Source organism: Balaenoptera musculus, chromosome 20, assembly GCF_009873245.2.
Source record: "Balaenoptera musculus isolate JJ_BM4_2016_0621 chromosome 20, mBalMus1.pri.v3, whole genome shotgun sequence".
Lineage (NCBI taxonomy): Eukaryota > Metazoa > Chordata > Mammalia > Artiodactyla > Balaenopteridae > Balaenoptera > Balaenoptera musculus.
Window position 1 is genome coordinate 18,578,852 of NC_045804.1, and position 23,469 is coordinate 18,602,320.

Here is a 23,469-nt window from a genome sequence, read left to right on the forward strand (position 1 = left end):
ATCAGTGTTTCATGCAAATCTCTTATCTGTTCCTGTACCCAGAGAAGAGAGTCTTAGCTCTGCCCACAACGAAATAAGTGATCAGCTCTGGTGGTGAACACTCTTCTTTTCACACAGTGTGGTTGGCTGGCAGCTTTTGCCACTGTCTTAATATAACACAACAAGCTACAGGCTGAGCACAGCTACAAGCCTCATCCAATGTTTTTAGCAATAATCTATCTATCTAGCTATAAATATAGATAGATACCTAAATATATACATACAAGAATACACGACACAGGCAAGCCCTGGCAAAACACACAAATTTTAAAGATTGTTTCCATAGGCCCATCGAGAACCTCTAACAGTGACAAAAGGACATTTTCAACCTCAGGCTCCAGGCTGAGACCTGAAGACCTGAAGAGGCAGTTTCCAGAGTCAGGGGCCAGCTGGGGTGAGAGGGTGCTGATACCTGATTATGGCGGAAGGGAGACGGCCGGTTAGTCAAGCTTGAAAACCCCATCTGCTCTTCCTGGGGCACTTCTGGGTACTGGGGTTGGTGGCTGGGCTTATATGCACTCATGTTCTAGAATCAGAAACCCCAGGGACCTGACTGGACAAATCCACAAATCTAGGGGCAGCTGATTAAAGGGGAACTAAACTGTGCTCACAGCCTGATCCAGGGGTCTCCTCTCACACTTGGCCTCTGCATTCTTCTTCTTCTTCTCATTTTCTTGTCGGCTCTCTTAAGAGTTCTGGTGTAAAACAGAGCCTCCCTGAGAGCTTCTGATTTCTGGGTACAACACAGACAGCTGTTTCAAGGGGTTGAAGCTTCCTGTCACAGTGACGAGCTTTCATGGACCCATCCACCCCCCTCCAGTGGGATCACTGTGACGATGCCCAAAGGCACCAGGTAGGGAAGGAAGGACCTGCTGACCACCTGCTCTCCTTGGTAATTGTATCTGCCTGTGGGGTGGAGGGGACTGGAAGTTTGCAAGCTCTCTGCGGTTGATTGTGCACGGCACAGCACAGAAGTTCCACTTTGCTGGTTGACCATGAAACCCCTGTCTCCTTCTGGTCACTCACCGTGCAGGTGAGTCACTCTCTATAGTTACCCAAAGAACCCGCTCTAAACCTTGGAGTAAAACTCCTGGGTCTAAGAGATGCTTGATCTTGTGAGAGAGCCTAAGGATACCTGGGAACCAGTGTTAACTCTGCGAGTTGCTGGCTGTTTCTTGGGAGCACTTCGTTTTGGCTTGAGGGACTCTTAATGTCCAGGGACCTCTCTGAGGGACACATCTTTAGTTCTTTTTTGCTGTTAACAAACCAGGCTACCTGCTGCCAAACAGCTCCACTGCCCTCACCACTGTCATCCCAGGCGCCAGCTAGGCTTGCTCTGACTGGCCCGAGCTAGCTCATGCTTTCTCTCTCTACCTGCAGTGTTACCGGCAGAGACCTCAGGACATCACCGCCCGTTTCTTCACTCTTGTGTGCTTCCCCTCCAGGAATCAGAACAATCGGAAGAGCTCCCATTGGGAAGAAGTGCGCTGGAGTTTGGGAGTGGGATCCATGGTGCTGTGCACTGCATTTGGCCACAATGGGGACTGCCCCACTGGCCATTTTAGACACACAAAGGTCATAGATGCTCTGCTGGTCAGGCAAGGGCAAAAATCACCCTCCTACCAGCCAGCAGTGCTGGGAGCCCAGAGTATTTCAGTGCCTGGCTGTAATTTTCCCATTAAGAGAGTTCTGTTTCAGACCTTTCTGTCCTTCAGAAGCTTGAAAAGAACCCTATTCTCTTTGCTGCATTATCTTTTTACTTTCTCAAATTCTGATACGATTTCTCAAAACCATAGCTATTCCTTGCCTTGTTTATGAAGAATACATATAGATAGCCGAGGTCCAGCATGTTTCCCACTTTGATTGTTACCATCCTCACCAAGGATAAACCATGAAACATCTGGAAAACCTTCAGCCCAGTGTTTGGATGTGCCTGGTTATTTGCAGACTCCCTACCCCCACCTCAGGAGGCCTTGTGTTTAAACTAACTTCTTTCTTCGGCAGCATCCCGGTGACATGCATAAAAGGATGTGACTAAGTGGAGACTGTGATTTAATATTTATTTGCTGATGATGTTTTTCACTTTGAATGAGGGTAAACTATAGGTTTTCACTTGAAATGCTCTTCAGAAGCAACCCCAACTCATCCCTGGGACAGAACTCCCTTAAAACCAGATTAAGTTTGGGAGCCTAAACTCTCTGCCCCAAGAACTTCCGGCAGAGCTGGGGAGATGCAAGCAACTTTCCAGGTCAAGGTCTTACGCATAAAGTCCCTCTCTCCCACACCAGCTTCCTCTATCCCAATCCTTCTGGAGGCTTTGCTTTTCAACAGAATCCAACTGAAGTTCCCTGCTGGGTATGTTTCAAGAAGCCCTCTCTCCACCTTGTTTCTCTTTAATGGCTATAAAAATTCCAGCTCAGAGGAGGAAAAATATTAATCAGGCAGGCCCAGCCTTTGGAGGTACTTACTGGCACTGACAGAAGACCAGGCCAGTGAATACAGTGGACACGAAACGTGCCATTGGAATGAAGAGCCCGCAGGGTAGACGTGGCCATGCACAGCACAGCTCGCCAGGCCCAGGCTGGGCCGCAGTTGGATAAAGCCCGCAACACGGGCAACACACGTGTTTGTTGCAGAAGTACTGGTTCTCAGCAGAAAGGTCAAGCTTGGGTAGTGAAGCCTAAAAATACGATCTTCCCACAAGTTCTTTCTTGTCTCATTTGGCTTTCTTCTGATGCCAGCATGCCAGTCAGTGGCTTGCCAAAAGGGCTGGGAGCAGCCAAAGCTGTGTTTTAACAGATGGACAGAACTCCTTCTTCAGACTTCCAGAACACAGAAGCTGGGGCAAAATATGCTGAATCCATAGCCTTGAGGACCAGCTCTTGAGTCTATGGACCCTGGAATACAGCAGCCCCAATCTAGAGCTGGGTTCTCTTGTGTCATATGCAGGGGCGCTAGGTGACCAGAGTAGGGCATCTGGCTGTCTCCAGGTGGGAGGGGACCTCTGAGGCAGCTACAGAGTAGACCGTTGAGAGACTCAGAAGGGGAGACCCCTGGCGTCAAAACAGGATGAAATTAGGTTATTGCTCCTTAAAAATTCAATGTGGTTGCTTCTCTGCCTCCTGCTTCAATATTTGGGATGTGATGGCCAAACTATAGCTCTGGCACCACAGACCATGGGCTCATCTTCCCAGCCAGGGTGTGTTCAGAGGAGGCCAAGGAAAGTCACTCCTCTGCTTTGCTTTGACTCATGTTTTCCGAGGTCCCCGGGTCTTCCTTCCAAGGGAGACCTGGCGCTCTCAGCACTGCTCGGCCTCCACGAAGCCCTCCTTCTCGTGGCCTGAGGGCTCAACTTCTGTGTAGGTGGAGTGGTTGAGGTGGTTGCGGAACTTCATGGCCGGCCAGTGGCGAGGTCTCCGCTGCGGGGACACAGACGCGGAGTCAGCGGGCGCAATCCCACCCCCGGGACCCTCCCCACCCTCTCCCCCTCCCCCCGGCGGACGGCTCTGAGCACTTTCCAAAGGTGCCGGGGGAGGGTGAAGTTTAGGGCCCTCTCCCCCAGAAGGCTCCCGGCTGTGATCCTTCGCCCCCTGGGAAACCTGCTGGGAGCCCCAGGAGTTGGGAAGGAGGAGGTCATTTTCTTCCTCGCCGCGTGGACTGCAGGACGCAAGGTGAAAAGCTCAGCACAACACTGAGTAGAGTCCTGAGACTGTGGAAAGTGAGGGAGCGGGTAAGGGATGGAACGATCTGGGAGGCTCTGGAAATGCTAAGATAACCCTCCAGACAGTACAGGTCCTGCATCAGAGCTGGGGAGCTGAAGAAAATGCAGATTCCCAGGCCTGCATCCGACCTCTGGTCAGCAACCCTGTGGCTGGGGATCTGCAGGTTCCCCGGGTGAAACAAGGGTGGCCTTAGCCTCAGTAGGTCTTAATCTTAACCTAAGAATGACTGGTTAGAATTCATAAGAAACAGGGGGCATCTAAACAGAGAGGAGGGAACGACCCAGGCCTCTGGGTGATGAGGTCGGGGGATTGTGACCCATGTGGAGGATTGCAGTCCCAGAGGCCCCATCACTGTAGGATTCAGAGAGCTGGTCAGATGCCGAGAGTGGGGGGCTGGGGCAGAGGCTGCTGAGCTCTGTGGCCCAGAGTGAAGGGGCCCAGGCCTTACTTCCCATGCTGCACCTCAGGCTGGCTCTTCTGAATCCTGAGATGTTCCAAACTGCAGCATCCTCAACAAAAGCTCCCAGACAGAGCAACTCTTATGATTACTATGGACTGTCAAATCTAATCGAAAATCCCACACAGCAGGCCAAGAGGCAGAGACCTCAGTTCCATTATGGCTTTGAATAAGCACCAGGCCTGGAATTTGGGTGTGAGAGACCATAAATCATTAGGGATGGTTGCACAACACTCAAGGGGCATGTGAGGCATTTTTGGCCTCTTTCTTTCCTCTGGGGACTGTTCTGATTTCACAAATGGGAGCTCAAAACCAGAGGCTGTTCAACAGGACAAGAGGGCCGGAGGAGTCCTGAGGGGTCAAGCCCTGGGGGGTTAGGGACTCAGAGGGTGCCCGCCAGTGCAAGATGTGCCTGGATGGAGTCGATGAAGTCCCTCAGGTGGAAACAGGAGGCTGGCATGTGGCGGGTGAGGGATGAGATGGGGAGAGGCAGGTACTGAAAGGCTGGGGAAACAACTGATGCAGATGCAGACGCCAGAGAGGCGGCCCAATCCTGCACTGACCTCGATGAAGAAGAGCGCAGCGTTGGAGGTGGGGTGGCCATTGATATAGATCCCGGCCAGGATGATGGCCGCCAAGAGGAGGATGGCCAGCACGATGCCCACGATGGTGCCCAGGTGCAAGGGGGGGCCCTTTGTCTTGGGCGACAGGTTGTTCTGAAGGCCTGTGGAGAGACCATTAGGTCAGGGGAGCAAGGAAGGTGGGGTCATGGGGTCCTGGGTTCTGACAAAGTCTCAGAGATGAAAGCCGACTGAACCTTCAGGTCTACTTATCAAATACATGAAAAGGTGGAGTCGGTGGGACCATTATGAGTATGACATTAACTTTGTTCTTAGCACGGTTCAGGTGGTTTTCCAAAATCACTTAAAAGTTGCCCAAATGTCTACTAAGGATCATAAAAGTTCTCTCCAGTACCCATCCCATATAAGTTCTTTTAAGGAATTCACAAAGGGCATGTGATGGTTAAGAGCTGGGATCTGGAGTCTGGCTGCCTGGATTCAAATCCAGGCTCTGCTACTTAATGAGCTGTGTGACCTTGGGCAAATTATTTAACTTCTCTGTGTCTCGGTTATCATTTCTGTAGCACAAGGATAATAATGTTAAGTACCTGGTAGGGTTATTGAGAGGGTGAAAATGAGATAATTCATGTCAACTGCTGAGGATCACGGCTGGTATCTTGGACAACTTTACTAAGTGTTAGCTATTATGATAGCAAAATGACCACATTTTTATCTGTCACTGCCCACTACCAGATTGTGACCTCCTGTAGGGCAAGGACAGTGTCTTATTCATCTCTGTGCTTTCAACTCTTAGAAAAAATGGCAGACCCATCAGAGGAACTCAATAAAAGAAATGAACTAGACACTCTGAGGGCTAATAAACCAGCAGACACTCTTTGAGAACATTCCAAGCATTTGAAATACATTCCCCAGGAGAAGACTGGGTATTTTCCATAGACTGTCGAGCTGGAAGCTCATCCAGTCCAACCCCTTTCTCGTACGGCTGAAGGAATGGAAATGCAGAGAGATGAAGTGATTTGTCCAAGGACACAGTTAGTGCCAGCCACCAAGAAACCTAGTTCCCTGATATTACCTGGGGTGGGCTTTTGCTCCTTCTCCCTACCCTAAAAGGATGTGGAGATCACGACATAGAGAAGACAGATGAGCATGTAAGCAACACAAATACTGAATCCATTTTACATCGCTGGTGGGTGGAATGGGAGTCAACAGGGGGTAGAGATTTTTAATAAGATGTTGTGTGCATCCAAAATCATTATGTTCCCTATCCCCTTTTCTCTGTCAGCAAAAAAAAAACCCAGGAGAGAAACTATCCTGGGGCACTCCTGTGCATGGTTCATGCCTCTATCTGCCAAGAGCTGGGGGAGCTGCGATGACACGCCCCAAGCTGGCCTCTCCTGAGCTGGCCATTAGACCTCTGCCTTCAGTGACCCTATGATCTGAGGGGCAGAGCTTGGGCTGATGAGCACATGGTGCAGAGTAAGGGGAACGTGGCCCAGGGCCCCCTGCTTCCCCCCAGCCCAACAGACACATGTGTACACTCACACCCACAGCCCACAGAGCAGCAATGGTTCCGTCTCCGGTGGGAGACCCCATCAAGATGTGCTGCGTTAATAGCCCCTCCTCTCCTGCTGGAGCCCAGGTAACAGTCTCCCAGCCCCTGGGGCTGGAAGGCTCTTCCATCTCCCCTTTGTGGTAGTTGCAGCAAGGGCTTGAGCTGGCTCTGGGCAAAGGGCAGGGGAGGTGGGGTCACCCCATGTTCCCGGAGAGGAGGTTATCCCCCAGGCAGTCCTGGGGAAAGGGGACCCCACCTTCTGGCCCCCTGTAAAAATTGTGGTGGGCAACGTTTATGTACTCTCTGCCAAGCCAGGTTGGGAATCAAATGCCACTTGAGTGAGAGAAGCTGCTCTCCACCCCTCACTGGCTGGGAGGCCCCTGGGGACAGAAGCCAGGGCCACAGGCCCACACAGCCATGCCTGCCCTAGCTTAGCCCTCACTTCCTCCTCTCACTCCTATCAGGGAAGCAGATACTCAAGGGCACAGAGGCCGGGAGAAGAACCACAGGAGGTTCCTGGCTGAGATGAGAAATGTCTAGATGTCGATTTGCTCCTTCAGTCTAGGGGGTCTCTTCCCAGAAGCCCCCTGCCTTCCCACCCAGCAGGAAGTCTGGGAAGCACAGGCTGCTGTTGTTTCCCCCTCCCCCACTCAGAGTAAAAGCAAAGAGGCCAGGTGACGGCTGCACCCTCTTCCGGGTTGGGTCCAAGAGGCAGTGGTGTGATGAAGAGGGGCAGGCAGTTCTGTACTCACCCTCTCCTTCTGCATAGGGATTCAACTTGGTGTCATCTTCAAAGGGAAAGGAGAGAAGGCACAAGATTAGTGGAATCATGATGGCCTCTGTCACTAGGTCTGGATGAGACTTTAAGGAGGTTCAAGTCCAACCCTTCATTTTGAAGGCTGGGAAACTGAAGCACAGAGAGGGGAGGTGACTTGCTCAAAGTCACACAGCAGTGTAAAGGTAGAAGGCCACAGACAAGCCAACTTTTCATAGTGTTCATTCGTTCAACAAATATTTACTGAGTGTTCACTAGGAGTTGACTCCGACTGGGGGCCTCGCCCAGACAAAGGGAGTCAAGAAGGAGTGATGAGCTATGGGGCTGGGAGAAAAGGTCCCAGACAGAGGAGAGAGCGGGGGCAAAGGCTGGAGTCAGCAAGAACTTGGCCATTTGAGACAAAAAAAGCAGTTCAGTGCAGCTGGAGGGTAGGGAGGATGTGAATGAAGGGTGGTGAGAGTGAAGCGGGGGGTGGGGGGATCAGCTGTCTGGAAAGGCAAGTTGAGGGCCTAAGGGGCAGTCTCCTAAGGGGCAGCGGGAAGCTGGGGAAGGATTTGAGGAGAGGTGTGTGTGTCACAAGATCGAATCTGCTTGGAGACCTCCCAGGGTACAACACACTCCCTCTACACCTCAAGGAGTGTATCTTGCAGCCTCTTAAATAAGTTCCAATGGTTGACCCTTCCTGTGGTTCTTCCCCACAGATTCCTATGGGGAAAGGACAGCAAGAATTCCATGTCAGGAGAATGTTCTAGATCACTGGAGATTACTGCTTCAAGCATCAGAACGTTAAACCACAATGTAGGGCCTGCAACATGCACTTCGTTCCTCCTTCCCCTCTAGCACCTCCACCATCCTCCTCATTTTAAAGGCTTTCACTGGCTCCCCTTTGTTCACAGATGTTCAAGGCCCTTCTCAGTGTGTCCCAATCTTCTTTTCTCCTGCCACTGGCCACAACTCAACAGCATGTCAGTGTCTGTGACAAGCTACCCAAGGCTCTCCAGACCTTGGAGCCCTCTCAGATCTCTGAGCTGCTGCATATACTGTTCCTCCTGCAGGGGATGCCCTTCCTCCCCTTCTCTTTCAAAAGTCCCACCCCTGAAATGCCCCCTGCAGGGCTGGGGCTGGGGTGATACATGTGACACAGGGTCTGATCCTGTCTTTTTAGAATTTTTTGAAAGTTTGTTTATTATGGAATTTTTGGCATTAATTTTGATTTTTACAAATATTGCAAGAAAAGATTATTATCTTAATTACTGGTTTTTTTTTTTTTTTTTTTTTTTTGGTGCCTCCTTAAACTTGATACCTGCACGGAGTGCCTCACTTGCCTCACCCTAGTCCTGGTCCAGGCCCGTCACTTCCCGGAGGACAGATGGGTGTGTCCTCCCCTGTGTCCCATTGCATTTGGTATCTGTTTCTGTGGCATCTTGGGTCCCATTGATTCCATAGACTGTGAGCCTCTCAATACCCAGCTATTTACACTCCCAGTGCCTGGATGTGGCATCCTGCTCTGCTATACATTTCCAATAAATCTTCAAGTATCAAAAAATCACATTAGATAATGAAAGAATAAACCATAAGAAAATTTTTAAATGGTCCCTCATAGAGGAAAGAGGGAATAGGGTGGAGGGGAGAAAACTAGAAACTAATCTTCTTTGAATATAACTACTTTTGTAGATTTGACTTTGGAACCATGTTATCATTTAACTGTTACATAATTTATAAAAAAGTTAAATTTAAAAGGCACCCCTCGGGACTTCCCTGGTGGCTCAGTGGTTAAGAATCCGCCTGCCAATTCAGGGGACACGGGTTCGAGCCCTGGTCTGGGAAGATCCCACATGCCGCGGAGCAACTAACCCCGTGAGCCACAACTACTGAGCCTGCGCTCTAGAGCCCACGAGCCCGCGTGCCACAACTACTGAAGACGGCGTGCCTAGGGCCCATGCTCTGCAACAAGAGACGCCATCACAATGAGAAGCCCATGCACTGCAACGAAGAGTAGCCCCTGCTCACTGCAACTAGACAAAGCCTGCACACAGCAGCGAAGACCCAACGCAGCCAAAAATAAAGAAATAAATTTTTAAAAAATAATAATAATAGAATAAAATAATAAAAAGCACCCCTAAAAATTCAAAGTAAAACAAAACAAATAGAGAGTTGTAGGCATATAATAGAAAGATACGTTCTCTTCAGGAATTTCAGTACACAAGGTATTTATGTATGCCTCTGAGTCTATTTCGTTACTACAAGTTGAAATGAATTGGTTACTCAGCACTAACCAAAGTAACCCTAAACATCATTGGACAAATTAACTTGATTGGAATCAACTTGTTTTGAATCTAGACCATTGGAAATCCATCGTAGCCAGTCCACATCTACCCTTGGCAGACAAAAGGACACCTACAGCCAGTCCCTCCCACAAGGTGACTGAAGGTGACCACGCTGTGCCCGCAGCAGCTTTTCTCCCACTCACCCAGGGCTGGTTACCACCTGCCACCTTGTTGGGGGTCCACAGAATGCAAACTGATTCCCTCGTTACTGGATTGTTGCCCAGGCCCATGAAAACTCACAGAGAGAAGAAATGTATGTGACGTCTAGTGAATGAGTGGTCATTTTCTGTAGTTAGTGGTCACTTCTGGCTGCTACTAACGTGTTCTGTTCAGCTGCTCATCAGATGAGCCCTTATGTTGCACACAGTTATTCCGGGTCAGCGCCTGTCTGTCCTTATAATAAAACGCATGGGCTTTGTGGCAGCTGCTTGCCACGCTGAGGTCATTCTGGTTCACTTAAGTGGGCAGCATTTAAGCAAGTGAACAACTCTTACAATCCAGCCCCCATACCTCCTGCTCCCCTGGTCCTCTCCGCTCCTCTGGCTGGCTGGTGACAGAGGGCTCCACACACCCTCCAGCAGCTGCTCTCACTAACTTCTCTGCTCTCCACCTCTGCTCTGGCCAGGTGGGTCCCCCTGGCTGAAGTGCTGTATCCCCTTCATTCACAACATCTTCCTGGACCCCGAGATATACTCTGCCTCCAGTAAGTCTCCCTGTGTGGGCTATAATTGCACAGGCAGTGGGTGACCCAAACCTGTCCCTCCAGACACCTTGAGAGTTTGGGGTGGGGGGAAGTCTTTATCAATTTTTCTTTTCTTTCTTTCTTTTTTTGGCTGCACCACGTGGCTTGCAGGATCTTAGTTCCCTGATAGGGATCGAACCTGTGCCCCCTGCAGTGGAAGCGTGGAGTCCTAACCACTGGACCACCAGGGAAGTCCCCCCAGTTTTTTTCTTATAGAGGTAACCTAACAATCTCTACCACCCCCTCCAGGGCTGGAAGGACATATGTTTTTCTTTTGGGGACTATTACACAGCAAACAGAAATGACACATTCCTGGGCTGATAGAAGACAAACACATGATAAAACTGATAAGCAGAACACGCTGCCTCTATGTAGGGACAGATCATCAGGGCAATAACCCGGGAGAAATGGAGAATACTTCCAAGTCAAGATTTGAATCCAGCCCCCAGATGCCATGCACTGGGCTCTCCACGCCCACACAGCCATCCTTCTGGCCTCAGGCACTGTGCCTCATGCAGACGTAAACCTCTGAGGGAAAGGCTGGGTTCTGACCTGGAGGACGGGGTGTGCAGCCCCCAGCCCAACTCTGGGCTCAGACTGTGCCCTCAGTAGCACATAGGGTTAACTCAGGAGTGACTGGCCAGGGGTTCTTCGTTTTAAGTAGAGTTTCCTTTAACTGGAAGGTCACCCCTGGACTCACTTATTAACTCCCTGAGGGCAAGATCTCCTCCTGCTCTTTTTTCATTTGATTTATTGAATCTCCCTCAGCACTAGCCCAGTCTCTGCTCTCAATACCTGAGCTTTAACCAGTTTCTTGTTATTCCTGGGCAACTTCAGAGTGTTGGGACCCGTCTGAATCTGCCCATTTCTTCACCCTTCCCTATTTTTCCACCCATTGAATCCATGAAAGCCCTTTTCTATTTTTTTTCAGCACTGAGAAAGGCAGTGGGGTCGAGGGGCAAGATTGCTGCCTTTGGAGCTAGATGAGACCTGACTCCACCTCTTCCTGGCTGTGTGACCTTGGGCAAGCCATCAACCTCTCTGAGCCATAGTGTCTCCTCTGTAAAATGGGGATCAAACAGCATCAATGTACAGGATTGTTAGGAAGACTAAGTGAATATTAATGGGTACACAATGTTACCACCCTACGTGGCACATGGTCAGTCCCCTTAAATATTTGCTCTTTCTATCAACTGTTCACTTCCCTCCAGCCAGTTCCATGGGTTCCTGCTCTCCAGTCCTCTAGGCTGCATTTTAAAAGTCAGGGGGGCACCACAAAAAGAACATTCCACCACTGAGCAAACTACTTTGCTCCTTATGAGCCCATTTCCTTGTCTATAAAATGGGATTGTGGATGAATAATGTTTAAAAATATTAACTTTTTTCTCCTTTCCTGCTTTCCATTTGCCCCTTTCAAACAGGTAATCTCGCCCAGGGGAAGTGGTAAGAGCCCATAAGTCTTTCAGTCTTAGACTTAGGGCAAGGGTCTAAAACCTAGATGCCACGTACTGAAAAAGGATGAGGGAGGAATTTCTCAGAGATAGCCAAAGAATCCGAGGAGCCTGCACGGGGTTCCCCACAGGGTGGCTGGACCTCTAGCAGCTTCAATAAGAGCTCAGGCCTGGGTGAAACGGAGCAGGACCCTATGGTCCTTGCCCCCCATGTCCTCAGCCTACCTTTTGTCTGTGGAAAAACTTTAGCCAAAGAGTAAGTTTAATCAGAGATGTGAGAAGATGCAGAAACAAGGGAAAATAGTCCAATAAGACTGAATAATAATAGTCTAGGCATTAAGCATAGTCAAGGACCTTTAGTTCCTCTTCAAGGGCTATAGATAATATTCTGAGCCATATCATTTGAGCTGTCTTATAGATACTGAAACCCCCATCAGGTGGAAGAAGTTAACTACATGATGACCAGACTGTAGCCATGACATAAGCTGCCACAATTCTGAGAACTGGCCTCAAGGAAATGGGAAGAAACGGACCGTGGAACTAAAGACTGTGTTAGATAGCTAGTCAAACGTGAGTGGGTCCCGTCCCATCCTGGATGGGGTCATCTTTCCCTCCCCACCTGGACACTGGTGACCAGAACATGCCCAGAGATCCTCCCTTTTTGTGGTTAAGGAACGCTAAGTTTCCAGCTTTATCAGGACCAAGCAAGATATTGAAAACCCAACAGGGTTTTCCAAACCACCAGCACCGGTTGGCGCAGGTGCACCCAGACCTAAGAGGTGACTCAGACTAACCTGGGGTTCATTATGCGCTATTTATAATAAATTAGCATTGTGGTTCCCCACCCCCACCCCCATTTCCGATTGGGTGCTTATGGGTAAGTGCCTGCATACAAGGAGAAAAGTTGTATAACCTAAAGCTGTCAATCAACTTGTCAATCCAATGATGCAGGACACAGGGAGGGACTTTCCACGATTTTGAAAAACCCAACCCTACCCTCACCGCGGGGCTGCTTCTGGTGCCTCGACAGCTCACTGTCCTCCCTTCTTGAGGGTGTACTTTTGCTTTGCTTCATAAAACTCCTGCTCCTTAAAACTACTCTATGTCTCTCAGTTGAATTCTTTCCCTCGAGAGGACAAGAACCCAGGAGTCACCGTTCCACCGGTAACATGGGGATGGCAGAGAAGGCCCCAGGGACAACCAGGCCTGAAGGAGCAGAGACGGATCGGCAGCAACCCAAGATGGTCAGAGCTGCCCCACCCTACCCTCTGCCCACTGGATGGCACAGGACTGGGTAGCCAAGCCCCAGGACAGCAGGGGTGGAAACTCCCCACCAGGCCAGCTCGGCGAGGGGTGGGAGCTAGAGGGGGAGTCAGAAAAATTAGGCAATCTTTCCCTGACGTCTGAGTGTGTGGCCTGAGTTCATACCTGCTACAGGGCTGCTAAGACCGCACAGGTTCTCTAAGGATCGCTATTAAGATGAACCGAAATATTATATAAAATACCTGGCAGTGTGCTGGGACAGTAATCGTTCCCCTCGCCACAGTGAATTCCGTCCCACAGCCCTGATACGGGCGTGGAGTCTACTCGCTCTAAACCTGGCTTCTGCCACTCTTGGAGCCTCAGGTGTGAAAGGATGGAGCAACCCTATTCCCTGAGATAATCCCCATCAGGGGCAGTTGATGCTCCAGGGCGGTGGTTCCTCCCCACCCTTACCTTCCGTGGTGAGGCTGTCGACGAAGAGGGAAGAGGAGGTGGTGGTGAGGTCTCCGTCAAAGGGGCTGAAGGAGCTGTCGGGGGAGGACGAGAAGGAGTCCTCGTCCCGGAAGTCCTCACACGTCCTGCCCTCTGCCTGCAAGAGAGACCCGGTGCTGCCCTGGACAGAGGCCTTGCCGGCGGCTAAGCTGCACACAGGAGGATGGTGGGGCGCCTGCATCCCTCAGCGGCCAGAAGATTTAAGATTCCAGTGCGTGGCCCAAGCATGGTAATCTAACCAAAGCTGGGCTCTGAACACATTTAAGCTTTCCACTTTATCCTGAAAGCGTCTTATCTTACAGGGCAATTTATCTGTCAGCTGCTTCGAAGCCTTCCTGAAAGAAGGAGCTGAGATGCCACTCTTATATAAAGCGAATCTGTACGTTCACCAACAGCCAACGTCAGAAGTAGGCTTCTGGATGGACAAAGTTTTTTTTTTTAAGGCCAGAAACAGCTCACCCAGCCTTATTGATAAAACAGATGGTGGTGAGCACATAGCAGTAATTCTGGGGGTTCGCATTTAAATGCTGGGCCTGGCACCTTCACCACCACACCAGCTGTGAGCTGCAGGCCAAATCACTAAACCTCTCTGAGCCTCAGTTTCCCGCTCCGGTCAGTGGGGGCACTGGCCTCCAGCTCCCGGGGACCGTGTTAGGATTAAATCAGAGCAAGTGCAGGGCAGCACGCGGTGAAGTGCTGGGCACATGCGCTGTGCTTGCGCTGCAATGGAGGGAGGAAGGGAGGGGGCAAGGATGCATGGATGAAAGGGTCTGTGTCAGTATAAGGTGTGAGAATTGGGTGCTCCCCACCCAGAGTCAAAGTGTTGAGCATTCTGGAAAATTCCAGCAGTGAGAGGCAACCTGCATGGGATTCTAAATGGGAGGTGCCAGGAACAACCCTCCTCGTTCCCAGAACCACTGCCTTCCTCAAATGCCGGAGGGCTGGAGCCAGGTAGTCGCTTTTTGAACATCACCAGGTGCACAGCCTCCCGGAGGATTCCGCTGTGGCCAAGGCCACGCCCAACGTACCCTCTGTAAGGACCAAAAGAGCCCCTGGAGAGCTGCCGCTCCAGGCCAAGTCACCAGAAGTGCTTGTCTCAGGGACCCATCGAGCCCTCAGAAACCTCCCATGTGGGTCTAATTGGCTCAGAGCAGACAGGGAGACAAGCCCCAGGTGGAGGGGAGAATTTCACCAAGAGCCAGAGATGCCTTGAGAAGAGCTACCCGAGCTAGTAGCCCTGCTCCTCCCCACACCTGGCTCACTTAAGCCTCTCACCTCCTGGGCACAGCCGTAGGACAGCCACTCCTGGCGGTAGCGGTCAAAGCCACTGGAGCATCTGCAGGGGGAACCAAAAGGCCAGAGGTGTGATGGGATTGACAGAGAAGCCCTCCCCTTCACCTCCCCCTATGCAGTAACAGCTCTCCGATGATAGCAAGGAGGGGGCGTACCTCCCCAAGACCACTGGGCAGGTGCCGTGGGAGCGAGAGTCAGACCCTCCTGTCCCCTCTACTCCTTTCCCCAAAAGGAGGGGAAGCTATTTGTGGCATCTTCTCCCTGCTCCTGACCAAGCTCCCCAGGACAAAGGCCACATCTGCCCAGATGTGGTGTGTGTAGGGAGCTGACAGATTGCATGACCTCTGATGACCTTTAAGGTCCTCCTGACTCTGGGCGGCCATGAAATTGCTGAGAATCCAGGGAATTCACACACATGTTCTCATCTGGGGAAAGTCTTACTCGTTCACCAAGCCCCCTTTCTTTGTGCAGGAGCCTAAACCTGTCAAGGAGGGGCGGGGCTGAGGGTGGGCATCAGCCAATCTGGCCAACACCCCCTGTGTGATCACTGAAGGGCAGAAGTCAGGGTCCTGCCAGAGACTGGGAGAGATTAAACACTGGTTGACAAGGGTTTCCGGAGGACAATGAGAGCTCAGCTGGGCTGGAAGATGTCAAGTGCTTCCCTAGGGAAGGGGTGTGGTGCGAGGATGAACCAGAGAATGCTCTCCATGGCATCATGCTCAAAGTTCCGTTCTGCGCTCTTTGGTGCCAGGAGAATCCACCAAGCCCTACTTAAGCTCAGGAACCTCCGCATGGGAAGATAATATCCCAAGCCACCAGTGCTGCGAAAGGATTCGTGGCTGGTGAACTCTGCACCAGCAACTGCCTGCCCATCTATCCGAGACCTGGTGAGGCTGAGGCTTCCAGGCGCTGTCAGTCTTTCCTTCTGAAAATGCCTCTGAGCTGCTCCTCCTGCAGCAGGGGCAGCTGAGCTGAGCCATCCACACCCCCTCTGTCAGGTCCTCCGTGCCCCCTACCTTGAGGGATGGAAGATTAGGGGCATTGTTGGGGGCTGGAGACTAAAGTTTCTTTTAGGCCAAACTAACTGGTTCTTTCAAGGACTGAGCCTTTGATAAATGTCTAAGAGCACCCCTTTCCAAGCTCGGGGCCAACCAACCCAGATGCAAAGGAGAAGGGCATGAGAAATGGCCATTGTTTGAGTGCCTCCTGAATGCCAGGTGCTGCCCCGGTCACATGCTGCTCCGGCACTATCTCATGGGACCCTCATGACAACACTGTAAGACAAGGGTTATGTATGACCCTCATTTCCAGAGCCAAATCCTGGAGTCAAAGTCACCCATAGACTTCAGAGTGGGTCACTGGGGGGCAGTAGGGATGAAAGGAAAATACCTGCATGATATAAGTGAAATAATCTAAATCAGATCTGGCCCCAGCACGGGGAGGGGAAGCTCTGGGAGGCTGCGGAGGGCAGAGTAGGTGGAGGGGAAGCCGAGAAGCCATGTGGTGGTTTCAAGCAGCTGTTGGTGGGAGAGACCATGGTGGCCGGCCCCCTGCACCAGCTCTGACCTCTGGCTTTTTAGGAACCTGAAGTCAGCTCTCAGTTGAAGCTGAGGCTCCAGAGATCTGTCAAGAAGGGGCCCGTGCTCGGTGAGCCCAGGCCCACGGACATCCGGGAACAGGATCCCTGATGGAGCTTCTTTGTCCCGTAGTTGACATAACCCAGCAAAGGCAGTGTCCACACCCAAGGCCCTGCCCTCCCCCTGACCAACCCTTATTAAACTGTCATAGTTTTCTGGGTTTGGGCGTATGCATTAAGTGGGGGTGTATCAAGCCAGGGTTTTGCTTTCATCTGACCCATTTTGCAGTTCTCATGGCTCAGCTGTTGGTGGACACTGAGTCATGCGGTGGCAGCCAGCCCCAGCATTCCAGGGCTCCTCTGCAGTCATCTGGATTATCTCCCTACGCTCAGACAGTGACTCTCAAACTCGAAAGTGCACAAGATGGACCACACCGCAAAGCTCCACGCCAGGAAGAACCAACCTGGGGTGTACCCTGTGTACTCTCTCTGAGGCTCTCTGTGCCTTTCATGTGAAGGGCCCTGAACACTTTGCAAAAATACTATCTGGTATTTGAGGAGTTAAAATAACAGGCATGTTCCTCACCCACATCTCCCCAAATCACATAACCCCAGCCCATTTTACAGGGAGAACAAACTGAGGCCCCAAGAGAGTGAATAAGAGCACAGCTGTTGGGAAGAACACCTGGGAGGCCTGACGAGGACCCCTCTCTCCTCCCGGCCCAGAGCTGTGTCTTGTGTGCTAGGCAGGCTGCCTATAAAGGCAATGGCTTCTATTTCTGCACCAGGAGACTGGAAAGGAGCAAAGGAAACACTGACAGATTCAGGACAGCTGCAGAGAACTCAGAGCCTCTATAATTTGCAAATTTTCAAGATTGCCTTAAAGGCTCTTGTAGTTCATAGGTTTTCCCACTCTCATGGGAGCCCTAGTCCCCAAAGAAATTCTTTTTTTTCCCCCCTGCCTTTTATTTATCTTGGACAGGAGAACAGGGCTCAGATTCTGAGTCTAATCTGTGAGGGAATGATTTCAGAACAAGGAGAGGAAGATGACTTGGATTTAAGAACTTTATGCCTGAACCTGAATCTCATCCAGAATTTTCCCTGCTTCCAAAACCAAGCAAACACAGCTTTGTCACTTGTTCCAACTTTCCACAGACGCCTGCAATTTCCACACCCGTGGTTTTCAGGAAACCCTTCTGCAGCCTGAGAAAGATCTTGAGGTGCTAATTTGGGGTCATGGGGTTCTCTTTCAATGGCAATGGGTCTTAGGCTCATCCCGTCTCTGAGCCGGCGGATCTCACACTTGTTTGCAGATGAGGTACCGTGTTAAAATGCAGGCTCCTGGGCTTCTCTCCCAGAGACCTGATGCAGGGGTCCAGGGGTGGGCCCCGGGAATCTGCATGTTTAGCGCAAGCCCTAGGTGATTCTGGGATGCTCACAGCTGTGGACCACTCTTTGAGAAGGCCTGCCAGAGGATGAACCAACCCTCCCAGGTGTGAGGAGGGAGCTGCAGTAGCTGGAATCTCTGAATGGTCTTGCAGAAGTCTAGTGTCACCACAGGGTGACACATAGTCACCTTGATGGGTCACAAGCCTCAGGGAGACACTCACTTTCATGATATTCTTGTCCTACATGGCACAGTAGCGCTGGCCAGAGATACCCTCATGTTGGTAATGAGGCCTGAGGCAGGGAGTGGGGCCGTGCCACCATCTGCCCCCCTGCACAGTCTGCCTGTGGGAATAAGAGGGTGAGCCTGGTACAAACCTCTGGAGGACATGGCACCAGCTGCAGTTGAAGATCAGGTCTGAGGACATGCAAGTGTCGCAGCTCCGATGCTGCAGGCAGGCTGCAAGAGAGAAGGCAGCGGCCCCTCAGTACCAGCCCCTCCACAGGCCTCCAAAAGGTGCAAGTTTCCTGAATGCTGGGTCCTTACAGAACTCTGGAGGCTCTGACCAGCAGGGACCCTAGAAGTTTTTAATGCCACCCTCACTTGAGTCCAGCCTTGATTCTCTAATTCTCCCTCTCTACCCTCCCTCACTCCCACCCTTCTTTCCTCCCTCCCTCCCTCCCTTCCTTCCTTCCTTCCTTCCTTCGTTCCCTCCTTCCTTCCTTCCTTCCTTCTCTCCATCCTTCTTTCCTTCTGTCACCAGGGGGTCAGGCCCTGAGCTGGTGCTGGTGATTCAGCAGTAAGACCTGGTACTTTCTTGGGCCTTACAGTCATATGGAAAGACAGACCCTAAGCAGATCATCAAACAAAAATAACTACATAATTATCATTGTGATGAGGTTTACGAAGGAAAACTACAGGGCGCCATAAGCACGTACAAAGGGATTGCACCTAGTCTGGAAAGTTATACTTCTGGCCTATTGCCTACAATTACAGGGTTGCAAAGGATTTTTTTAAATCGAGATATATTTGACATATAACATCATGTAAGTTTAAGGTGTACAACATATGGATTTGATCCATTTATATCGCTGTATGATCGCCACTGTAGCATTTGCTAACGCCACCATCACTTCACATCAGTATCATTTCTTCCAGTGCTGGGAACAATTAAGATCGAGTCCCTCGGCAAATTTAGTGTTTACAGTTGTGTTGTCTACAATCACTGGAAAGGATTTAAGATGTCCTGGTTTGACCAGCTAGCACTCCCTGCTCCTAGGGACTGTTTGTGTGGCTGGATTGCCGTCAGAGGCCCGCTCTTGGCCTCTCCAGCTCCTCCCAGGGAAGTCTGGGAGCTGAGTTTTTGAGAGTAAACCAGGCCAGGCATACGGAATTCCATTCCTTTCCTCTCCCTCTCCTCTTGGAAGTGAGCTCTTCCCAGGGGGTGTGCTGACCTCTGCTCATCCAAGCTTAAATCTTCCCTGGAGAGTTACCTGACCTCTTGGTGCCTTGGTACCTCACTTGTAAAAGAGGGATCGAGATGCTGTCTGTGTGGCAGGCCAGCTGTGAGAGGGTTTATAACAGTGCCGGCCACACGGTGAGCCAGTGAATGCTATTTGTTATCGACTCTGGTCCATCATTCCCCTCAATATACCTATCAGGTGCTCATTCACTCATTTATTCTTTCAACAAATATTTATTGAGGGTCTACCACAGGCCCGGCACTGTCCCAATGCTGGAGATGCAGTGTGAACAGGAAAAGACAGAAGCATTGCCCACATGGAACCTGCAGTCCAGTGGAGGAGACAGCCAACAAATACACAGACAAACAGATCCACCCTAGGGTTGCCAGTGGTGAGAAGGGCTGGGAGAAAAGCGCATCAGATCAGGGAGGTGGAAGGACGGTGGGAGATGTGTTTTACTCAGGGAGGTTGGGGAAGGCCTCTCAGGAGACTGAGAGAGCGAGGAAGCCAGCCTGGCAGCCCTCCTGGGAGAGAAGTCCAAGCAGAGGGGCCTCTGTGTGCAGAGGCCCGGGAGGAACACATCCCAGGGGTGCTCCCAACAGCAGTCAGAACGCTAGCCGGCTCAGCAGAGTGGAGAGCTGGAAGGTGGTGGGAATGGGGAGGGGGGGCAGCTGGGGCCTAGACGGGCAGGACAAGGGTGGAGCGCAGGGAAGTTAGTGGGAGCAGCTGCTGGAGGGTGCATGGACCCCTAGCAGAGAGGGCCCGGGGAGCAGGAGGTATGGGGGCTGGATTGTAAGAGTTGTTCACGTGCTTAAATGCTGCCCACTTAAGTGAACCAGAATGACCTCAGCGTGGCAAGCAGCTGCCACAAAGCCCATGCGTTTTATTATAAGGACAGACAGGCGCTGACCCGGAATAACTGTGTGCAACATAAGGGCTCATCTGATGAGCAGCTGAACAGAACACGTTAGTAGCAGCCAGAAGTGACCACTAACTACAGAAAGTGACCACTCATTCACTAGACGTCACATACATTTCTTCTCTCTGTGAGTTTTCATGGGCCTGGGCCACAGTCCATTAACGAGGGAATCAGTTTGCATCCTGTGGACCCCCAACAAGGTGGCAGGTGGTAACCAGCCCTGGGTGAGTGGGAGAAAAGCTGCTGTGGGCACAGCGTGGTCACCTTCAGTCACCTTGTGGGAGGGACTGGCTGTAGGTGGCACTGTGTTCTTTTGTCTACCAGGGCTCTGCAGGCTTTGGAAGGGTGGAGGGAAAACCGTCGGCAGAAAATAAGCAGGGACCGACTTGGCCCAAGAATGAGAGCGCTCTGGCTGTTTTGTTCTCTGGTGCATCCAGAGGGTCTAGAACAGTGCCCAGCATGTGGTAGGCAGTTAACAAAAGTTTATGGAATTGATGAATAGTTGCTTTTGTTATCCCCATTTTACAGAGGAGGAAACTGAGGCTTGGAGAGAGTCACAGAGCTAAGAGTGGCAGGTCTGGGTTTGAACCAAGGTCTGTCTGAGCCGAGAGCCTGAGCTCCTAGTCTCGAGGTCCCGCTGTGGGAATCCCCCTCCCCAGCTCCCACCTTCACCCCAGGCCACCTTTTCATGAGTCTCTTCTAGAAGAGGGACCAGCCATGGAGTGCTATGGCTTGAAGCCAGTCCAGCCACACCTCTGGAAGAATTTTGGCTAAAAGTCCTCACCTACCCAAAGGTAAGGGAGAAAGCCTGGGGCTGTGGGGTGCAGAGTTCTCTGAGGACAAAGCAAACCGGCCTCCCGGGGGTTCAAATCACAGTCTTGGTAACACTGTCCCTTCCCCTACATGGGAGCCCATGATCATTCCCAGGGACTCTGGAGACCCCTTAAATGGCTCCAGTCAAACTGAGAAAAAACCCTGGGAGCCTCGTGGGATATTCATAAAACCCACTGACCTTTATTTCTCATCTGCATTTCAGATGTCCTGTGTGCTATTAAATGCTCACAAAATTCACTGGAGGGGTGGGAAGTGGCTTAAATGTACAGACAGTGTCCCAGAAACGCATTCCCAGGATGTTTCACTTCTTCTGCCGCAGCAGTTAGCCCTGCCCTTGGATGTCCTTGTTCCCAAATGCAGTTTATCCATTCCTGGGTTTGCTCTCACCAGTCCTTGAGGAAGCCCTGCCTAGGGGGAGGGCCACTAGGGTGGGGGCGGGGCTGGAACCGCAGGTGTCCTTGTCCTGTGACTAGGTGTCAGGGACCGTCCTCTTTTCCGGGGGAGGACACCTGCGGGGACATGGCCTAGCATTCTAGAAGACCCTTCCACCTCCTCTTCTTTCTTCACACCCTGCTCCCAGAACCTCCAGGGAAAAGGAAGTGGGGGAAAGAGAGGCAAGAAATGCCCCGGAAGGCAGGGAGAAGGCCGTGGCTTCAGAGGGAAGCTGGGAGGTACCATGAAACAGGAGAGGAGATTAAAACTTTCTTTAAAAATAGAACGAGAGTGCTGTCCTTCCCTCACTCTCCCCAGCTGCCCTGACCATATCCTGAAGAACATCCAACCCCGATCCTGCGGGGTCCGCAGCAGCCGCTGGGGCCCCAGCCATGGTGTGCCTTCAACGGCAGGTGAGTGGGGTACAGAAGAGGGACAGGACCAGGCCCCCTGGATCTCGGAGGCTTACTGGCTAAATCCCTCTACTGCCTCCTGCCTGTGGATGACAGCATCATGCCTCCTCTAAGGAAAATACAATGATAAACTTATGGACCCATTCAGTTCCTGGATTATCTTTTCTGGGAGCTCAGTCTAAGTTCTCAGAGGTACCTCTTTCCTGGGTTTCAATCATGTGTTAACAACAATAGCTGTCATGTATCAAGCACAAGCCACGCCCTGGGCCTGGGATGTGCCAGTTAATGTCTGAGCTTTCATTTACATCCTCAGCTCTACCTACTGTAGTTCTAACCCTTACTGTAGCCCTGGGAGGGAGGTGGTGTTAGGCCCATGTTACAAATGAGAAATGGAGGCCCAGAGAAGTTAGGTGGTGGTACCCAGACAGGCGACAGTGGTGGGCCTGGGATGGAGCTCAGTCTGACTCCAGAGCTCTTTCCAAGACGGTGGAATGCCTCCCCCCCATCAGTGGGAACAACCCTTAATTACTTGGTAATGGGGTGAACTCCACGGCAGATGTGCTGGTGACCTTGCTGGGGTCCAGCTCCACGCGGTGGTATTCGAAGATGGTCCTTCGCCGAGATTCTGAAACATAGGCAGAGCCTGTCATCAGGAGCAGCTCGTGGCCAGAGGGCTTCAGGGCCTGGAGCTGGAGCCTGACAGGTGGGCAAGAGATTGTAGTGAGTGGATCCGGGAGTTAGTGTGCAACCACTGAGGGCAGGAAGTAAACCCATCATCCTGGGATAATGGCGTTGAAACTGTGGGGAGACAGGAGAACAGGAGTTGGCCTTGAGGGGAGAGCTTTGTGTTATAAGCAGGTTAATAACGCAGAGGCCCAGCTGTTCCCGGGGTCAGGACACAGGGGGTCCACACTTTCCCATGCCTCTGTGACTTCACAGCTGCTGTTCCCTTGATCCATAATGTTCTTCCACCCTTTCTCTTCTTCTCCAGCTCACCCTTCCAGATCCAGCTCAGGGCCACTTCCTCCGAGCAGCCACTCTAGACCAGCTGCCTCTTATTACCCCCTCTGCCCTGTGCCCTCCTCTCACTGCACTTACGTTGTGTGGTCATTAGGGTTGATTTGGAGAGTGGGGACCATTCAACTATGATCATCTATCTGGTCCCAAACCTGACCCACAGTGAGCACTCTGCAAATGTCTGCAGATGGACAGGCTGACCTTGGAGAACCTCTCCCCTCCTTGATGGAGGGGAGAGCAAGGTTCAGGGCCTGGAGCCAGGCTTATGTCCTGCCTCGGTCCCTGCAGAAACTTCCTACAGGACCTCAGAGTCAAGAGCCCTGAGTTCTGAGTCGAGATCTGCTCCTGACAAGCAGGATAACCTTAGGGCCTCGGTTTTTTGTCTGTGAGGTGGAAAGACATTAACACCTGCCCCAACACCCTTGGGAGGAAAAAGCTGGAGTTGTAGATGAAATGACTTCTCCTAAAATGGCAGTCTGAGATGCTCTGATATTTCCCACCAAACCCCCATGTCCACCTAAGAACCGTGACTTGGGGTTGGTTTCCTTCAGCTCCAAAAGGCAGGCCGTCAGCCGCTGAGCTGCGTGAATGAGTTTTCCCATGAGGGGAAAGGGCCACTTAGTATTTGGTCTGCCCAGCACCCCTTCTTCCTTCTGGAAACAGAAAGAACTGCCCCCAGCCCCTTCCTACATGTGGTCTGTGCTGCATCTTCTTTCATGACCCTGCCTCCCTGG

General features: G+C 51.5%; 1 protein-coding gene across 3 annotated transcripts in view; it reads right to left on the bottom strand.

Moving 5' to 3' along the window:
• Positions 1–2,082: 2,082 nt before the first annotated feature.
• PLXDC1 (plexin domain containing 1) overlaps positions 2,083–23,469 on the bottom strand; it is a 62,131-nt gene continuing 40,744 nt past the window's right edge. For 2 of the 3 annotated variants that reach the window (XM_036838351.1, XM_036838353.1), the window contains exons 8-14: positions 22,248–22,343; positions 18,035–18,116; positions 14,677–14,737; positions 13,363–13,498; positions 7,104–7,139; positions 4,782–4,942; positions 2,083–3,458 (exon numbers count right to left, since the gene is read on the bottom strand). In XM_036838351.1, coding sequence (XP_036694246.1) covers positions 3,339–3,458; positions 4,782–4,942; positions 7,104–7,139; positions 13,363–13,498; positions 14,677–14,737; positions 18,035–18,116; positions 22,248–22,343 — 692 coding nt within the window. In that variant the 3' untranslated portion in view covers positions 2,083–3,338. The remainder of the gene's footprint in view (positions 3,459–4,781; positions 4,943–7,103; positions 7,140–13,362; positions 13,499–14,676; positions 14,738–18,034; positions 18,117–22,247; positions 22,344–23,469) is intronic. The other variant, XM_036838352.1, reaches the window with a different exon arrangement.